The sequence below is a fragment of the Pavona decussata genome, unplaced genomic scaffold, assembly GCF_977016875.1.
Source record: "Pavona decussata unplaced genomic scaffold, jaPavDecu1.1 SCAFFOLD_237, whole genome shotgun sequence".
In the NCBI taxonomy this organism is placed as follows: domain Eukaryota; kingdom Metazoa; phylum Cnidaria; class Anthozoa; order Scleractinia; family Agariciidae; genus Pavona; species Pavona decussata.
The window spans coordinates 694,033-701,381 of NW_028145642.1; the positions used below are offsets into that span (position 1 = coordinate 694,033).

Below are 7,349 nucleotides of genomic sequence, written 5' to 3' on the forward strand. Positions count from 1 at the left end.
CCTCATGTGAACCCACCTACTATCCTTTACAATGGGGAACAAATCCAAAACTAGTCTTAAAACTTGTCGGATGTAAGATCGGAAGCATGTAACTCAAATTGTATTTTGTTGGCACTTGCTCGTGCTTTTAAGATACTAAAATACGAGAGGAAGCGACTGAATTATAGAAAATACATCATTGGAATTCGTTTTCCAGGAGTTAAATAAAGAATGATAACTACTCCGAAAAACACTGTGAAAACTTCCAAGCTTAGAAAAGTATTGTAACATTTCGATTGTTATTACAAGACCTTTATCAAACGTAACAGAACAAACCCTTATACGAAGGGCCACTAGGAAGGTGATGAAAATATTAATATGCTAACAATTGCAACGTTAGATATTACAAATTCGTTACCGCTATACTCAGACAACATAGACAACATAATCTGCAGGTGTTCAATTCCTTACAGGAAGCCATACATTTTTTTTTTCTATAATCATAGTCAGGCTTTCATGCTTTTGCTTGGGTAAGTTAGGTTAAAGATAAGTTGTTTTCTTTCAGTTGTTTGATAATGCCATGATGTCTGCAGGACTGCTTCATGACGCTCGAAGCATGGTGGGAAGGCTGAATTCTTTGTTAGCCACAGTTCTGACTTCCGCAGAGCGGTAACTTCACGATCGCAGATTGCTGGGAGTAACTGTTTAATCTAATTTATCTCTGTGGCCAAGCTTGTCAATAGATGCTGGCTGTATTAGATGTGATAAATTTAGGCATTGCTCGCTCATTACATGACAATTCTGTTCTTCATAGTACACACCTATTGTTCAGTGAGTTCAGTCTGTGATGACCAAATAGAACTTCATTATGTAGTTCTTTTAAGAACCTTCCCGGCAAGAACGCTCCAAAAACATGAATGTAGTAAAATACTTGTAATGAGAGTAGTCCTGTACATGGTAGCAATACTTTTACTTGCTTTGACAGTAGTTGATAGCTTGTGAACTCTTAGCAGTAGGTAGTCACCCATTATCCCTTTTACATCTTGCAAGACACCATCTGGACAGGCCGGGTCTCCAATTTCTCTACCCATGGAAGTTGTCATCAAAATTCAAACCACCGTTTTCGCTTCGTCGTACCCTTCTGCCTCTAAATATATTGGTAGCCCCCTTTTTTGTTTAGTTTTTTTTTATTGTTAAAATGGCAAATTAAAGTAAATGACAAAGACAATACATTTTAATCCGTTTCTGTTGTTTTCTTCGTTGATTTTCTTTGTGTGCTATAAGTTATTTGCAAGCTAAACTAAGTTCACTCTAGGGCTTAGTTTAGACATCGAATTTAATTCACATTATATTCCTCCACCCGTTGACAGTCAGTTGAAGATGACAAATTTCATTTTCTGAGCTTAATAATAATAATAATAATAATAATAATAATAATAATGATAATGAAAATGATAATGATAATGATAATAATAATAATAATAATAATAATAATAATAATAATAATAATAAATATCGATATTGCGCTTTAAAAAATAATTTTCCCTGAAGCACCTGGCAGAAAAATATTTGTTGGAGGAAAAAAAAATTAAATTCGGCGTTTGCATCTCCTGCTTTTCGTTTGTTCTTTGACTTCTACATTTCATTAATCAAGCTAAAACAATTCCTGTTTTAACACCATGAACACATTTACACTAGAACTTAGATACGATTTGGTAGTATTTTTGAACTTAGTTGTTGTATTTGGTTGTTGCGTATTCCTGCAAAAGGAATCTAGTAAGAGGAAAGGGAGCGTCTGGCCACCACACAGTTCAACCAATCAGCGCTAGTTTCATATCAAGCTCGAACGACACTGTTTCCTTTCACAAAGTAAAATATAATAATTCGATGCGTATGAACTGCGGCGTCTAATCTCACTCGCTCTACAGTCAAAATAATGGTGAACAAGATGCCTGCTATACTGGCATTACGCGTGATGCTGGGGCTGATTCATTTATTCCAACTGTATGCTTCGCCGATTGATAAAACTATCCTTGCTAATGGAATAGTTTGAGTCACGACGATCGCGTTACGTTGTTTACCTTGTGTTACGCTACTCAGGGTTTCAAGGGAAATTGCGGGAATTCCATTACGATAACGTAAGCTTCTCAATGACCTCTTTTCAGTCTCGCGTCGTGGTCTAAGACTGTCAAACAAAGCACGATTCCTTCGCCAGGAACTCACCAATTTCCACGGTTTTAAATGTCGGGTGCTTCTTAGAAGTTATTCTTTCGATTCACCGCTTCAAAATGGTGAAATTTCCGTTTGAAAACGGCACACTTGAGTCCAGAACATGTTAACAATATGGCGCCAAATTTAATCGGTTTTTAATAAATATATCAAATGATGCGTTGACGTCACACAGGTAGGGGTGAGTGGGTCCCCTCCCTCGCGATCTAAGCCACAAGAATGGATTTTGATTGGCTTGCTTCTGTTGAAGACAATCAGAACAATACATCCCGAGTAGGAGAGGGAAGAGTTTAATGAATAAATTAATGTACCGATTTGTGACTACGAGGAAGAAAAAAAAAACAAGATGCCTGCTATACTGGCATTACGCGAGATGCTGGGGCTGATTCATTTATTCCAACTGTATGCTTCGCCGATTGATAAAACTATCCTTGCTAATGGAATAGTTTGAGTCACGACGATCGCGTTACGTTATTTATCTTGTGTTACGCGACTCAGACTATTACCGGAAATGTGTGTAATTCCATTACGATAATGTAAGCTTTCAATGACCTCTTTTTAGTCTCGCGTCGTGGTCTAAGACTGTCAAACAAAGCACGATTCCTTCTCCAGGAACTCACCAATTTCCACGGTTTTAAATGTCGGGTGCTTCTTAAAAGTTATTCTTTCGATTCACCGCTTCAAAATGGTGAAATTTCGGTTTGAAAACGGCACACTTGAGTCCAGAACATGTTAACAATATGGCGCGACAATTTAATCCGTCCTTAATAAATATATCAAATGATGCGTTGACGTCACACCGGTAGGGTTGAGTGGGTCCCCTCCCTGGCGATTAAAGCGACAAGAATGGATGTTGATTGGCCTGCTGTTGTTGAAGACAATCAGAACATTACATCCCGAGTAGGAGAGGGGAGAGTTTAATGAATAAATTAATATACCGATTTGTGACTACGAGGAAGAAAAAAAAAACAAGATGTCTGCTATACTGGCATTACGCGAGATGCTGGGGCTGATTCATTTATTCCAACTGTATGCTTCGCCGATTGATAAAACTATCCTTGCTAATGGAATAGTTTGAGTCACGACGATCGCGTTACGTTGTTTTCCGTGTGTTACGCGACTCAGACTATCAGCGGAAATTTGTCAAATTCCATTACGATAACGTAAGCTTCTCAATGACCTCTTTTCAGTCTCGCGTCGTGGTCTAAGACTGTCAAACAAAGCACGATTCCTTCACTAAGAACTCACCAATTTCCACCGTTTTACGTGTCGGGTGCTTCTTAGAAGTTATTCTTTCGATTTACCGCTTCAAAATGGTGAAATTTCCCTTTGAAAACGGCACACTTGAGTCCAGAACATGTTAAAACAATATGGCGCGACTTAATCCGTCTTTAATAAATATATCAAATGATGCATTGACGTCACACAGGTAGGGGTGAGTGGGTCCCCTCCCTCGCGATGTAAGCGACAAGAATGGATTTTGATTGGCCTGCTTCTGTTGAAGACAATCAGAACAATACACCCCGAGTAGAAGAGGGGTGAGTTTAATGAATAAATTAATGTACCGATTTATAGCTACGAGGAAGAAAAAAAAAAAAAGAAAAAAAAAAAAAAGAAATCGACCCGTTTTTAGACACGGTATGCCCCTTCAGGGCATCCCGCGTAACAAGATGCCTGCTATACTGGCATTACGCGAGATGCTGGGGCTGATTCATTTATTCCAACTGTATGCTTCGCCGATTGATAAAACTATCCTTGCTAATGGAATAGTTTGAGTCACGACGATCGCGTTACGTTGTTTTCCGTGTGTTACGCGACTCAGACTATCAGCGGAAATTTGTCAAATTCCATTACGATAACGTAACCTCTTTTCAGTCTCGCGTCGTGGTCTAAGACTGTCAAACAAAGCACGATTCCTTCACTAAGAACTCACCAATTTCCACCGTTTTACGTGTCGGGTGCTTCTTAGAAGTTATTCTTTCGATTTGCCGCTCCAAAATGGTGAAATTTCCCTTTGAAAACGGCACACTTGAGTCCAGAACATGTTAAAACAATATGGCGCGACTAAATCCGTCTTTAATAAATATATCAAATGATGCATTGACGTCACACAGGTAGGGGTGAGTGGGTCCCCTCCCTCGCGATATAAGAGACAAGAATGGATTTTGATTGGCCTGCTTCTGTTGAAGACAATCAGAACAATACACCCCGAGTAGGAGAGGGGTGAGTTTAATGAATAAACAAGATGCCTGCTACACTGGCATTACGCGTGATGCTGGGGCTGATTCATTTATTCCAACTGTATGCTTTGCCGATTGATAAGACTATCCTTGCTAGTGGAATAGTTTAAGTCACGACGATCGCGTTACGTTGTTTCCTTTGTGTTACGCGACTCAGAGTATCACCGGAAATTTTAGCCTCCTACGCAGACGTTCTTAGGGCAGGAACGCGTGACGAACCCCCAAGAACGCCTGCGTGGGAGGCTACGGAAAATTTGTGAAATTCCATCATTACGATAACGTAAGCTTCTCAATGACCTCTTTTCAGTCTCGCGTCGTGGTCTAAGACTGTCAAACAAAGCACGATTCCTTCGCCAGGAACTCACCAATTTCCACCGTTTTACGTGTCGGGTGCTTCTTAGAAGTTATTCTTTCGATTTACCGCTTCAAAATGGTGAAATTTCCGTTTGAAAACGGCACACTTGAGTCCAGAACATGTTAAAACAATATGGCGCGACTATTTAATCCGTCATTAATAAATATATCAAATGATGCATTGACGTCACACAGGTAGGGGTGAGTGGGTCCCCTCCCTCACGATATAAGCGACAAGAATGGATTTTGATTGGCCTGCTGTCGTTGAAGACAATCAGAACAATACATCCCGAGTAGGAGAGGGGAGAGTTTAATGAATAAATTAATGTACCGATTTGTAGCTACTACGAAGAAAAAAAAAAAAGAAATCGACCCGTTTTAAGACACGGTATGCCCCCTCGGGGCATCCCGCGTAATTAATGTACCGATTTGTAGCTACGAGGAAGAAAAAAAAAAAAAAAAGAAATCGACCCGTTTTTAGACACGGTATGCCCCTTCAGGGCATCCCGCGTAAAAAAAAAGAAATCGACCCGTTTTTAGACACGGTATGCCCCTTCAGGGCATCCCGCGTAAAAAAAGAAATCGACCCGTTTTTAGACACGGTATGCCCCCTCAGGGCATCCCGCGTAAAAAGAAATCGACCCGTTTTTAGACACGGTATGCCCCCTCAGGGCATCCCGGGTAATTAATTTAGTCTGAAATGGGAGTATAAACTGTAATAAACTTGTGGAATTTAGCAGAAAAACTAACGCGGAGAGATTTCGACGTTTCGATGACATCCTGTCATCATTATCAAGAAAATGAAGAAAATTTACATAAGTAAGTAGACAAAACTAAACTGAAAACAATAGTCTATTGTTCCAAGCCAGTGAATCATCAAGTGACCTCATTTAATAACAAAAGTCAATCTTATACGTAAACTTGTGGAAGACTCGTAAAAGACGTACTCGTAAATTGATTAAACATGTTTATTGTACCCAACCTAATCTCGTCTCTGTAGAATTAAACATGTATGAAAGTATATACGAGCAATTTGATAGTGGCATAAAACCGGTAAATCAGGTTGAAATTACAGCAGTTCTGTACAAACAAAACGTGACTAAATATTACATAACGAAAAACACGATCGACTGTTCGTGACATAAACTAGGCCCTTCTTTGCTGGTTTACTGATTCTAAGGTAGCGCAACCTATATTTTGTTTGTCACAAACAGGCCTTAGTTGTTTAAAGCTCGATTAAACTAATCTTGCATTAACGTGAACTTTGATTCTAGTTAACCACTTTTAATGAGCGAGATGAAAACCTTGGTTCACTTTAAAATAGAAAAGAGAAAGGAAGATAAAAGAACGCAGAAAAAGAAAATAGGTGGCTTCACACTAGAGCTTGTAAGTATAATCTAAGTGCACTTGAAACCTACTTCGAGTGTGAAAGGGTAAAACCTACCAACTTGAACTTTACCTAGTGACCATGGAAACGTTCGTAGTTCAAAGAAGCCGAAGTACGCCGCCAAGTATGGCCAACACCACACTTGAGAACGTACTTGACCAATAGGAAAAGGGTAACCAATTGAAAGCCACGTGCTGCGGTGCCAGAACAGATAAACATTTTGCCGTGAACTAAAATCAATCAAAAAAAATCAAAATGGATGGCTGGAGATACGCCTCGCAGTTTGAGGACTCCGCGTACCAAATCACACAAAGCGTTGAACGTTGGACGAGTCACGCGGAAATGCATTTTCCAAAGCGGACGCATGTCGCAGTTAGCTAAAAGTAGTCCAAACCAATTTTGTTGCCGAAAACCACGTTGCTGAACCATTCTCCACTGAACACAGAAGATATCGCCTGTTCTTCTGTGTTGTCGCCAAGTTCTCGTAAACAATGAAGTACCTATGCATTTCCTGTGATGTTAAAACTCCCTGAGTTAAAATTCAAGACAAAAAAAGAGTAAACAACATCAAACGTTTTTCCGTTGCAAAGGCTCCATGATTTTCCGGCGAGCAATCGCATTTCTGATTTTACCGCGAAAGATGATTGACAGCTTGTGCTTCAAGTGTATACTTTGTCACCAGGTGTGAAGCCAAGTTTTCTAAAGTGCGACTTGAGATTTTCAAGTGCACTTAAATCAAGTGCCTACTTGAAACTAACTTAGCTTGTAGTGTGAAGCCAACAAATGATTCCGGAATATTCCATATATAATAAGCTAAGGAGTGTTTGTCGGGTGACAGCGTTCATCTCTCCAAACTAAGAGGATATCGGGACAAACGCACTAAATAAAAACAGAAAAAATGCCATTTTCGCGGCCAGAAATTGAGTAGTGAAAAAGCGTTATGGTATTTTTATAAATGATTATGAATTGAAGCATAAATTTTCCGTACTGGGCCGCAATCTACAAATACTTTGAATGGGCGTTGTATTTTGCTACATAATCAGTGTAACATCAGTATCGAATGAGTGGGTAAACAAATTCCAGTATTCAAGGAAATAAAAAAAACTACTAGGCATAACTTTAGACGAAAAGTTGAAATTTGCTTCACATATCGCGGACAT

General features: G+C 39.5%; 1 protein-coding gene across 1 annotated transcript in view; it reads left to right on the forward strand.

The window, feature by feature from the left end:
- LOC146457761 (heat shock protein 75 kDa, mitochondrial-like) overlaps nt 1–1,230 on the forward strand; it is a 108,914-nt gene extending 107,684 nt beyond the window's left edge. Inside the window, exon 15 of the mRNA XM_085091471.1 lies at nt 545–1,230. Coding sequence (XP_084947597.1) covers nt 545–652 — 108 coding nt within the window. The 3' untranslated portion in view covers nt 653–1,230. The remainder of the gene's footprint in view (nt 1–544) is intronic.
- Nucleotides 1,231–7,349: the final 6,119 nt, after the last annotated feature.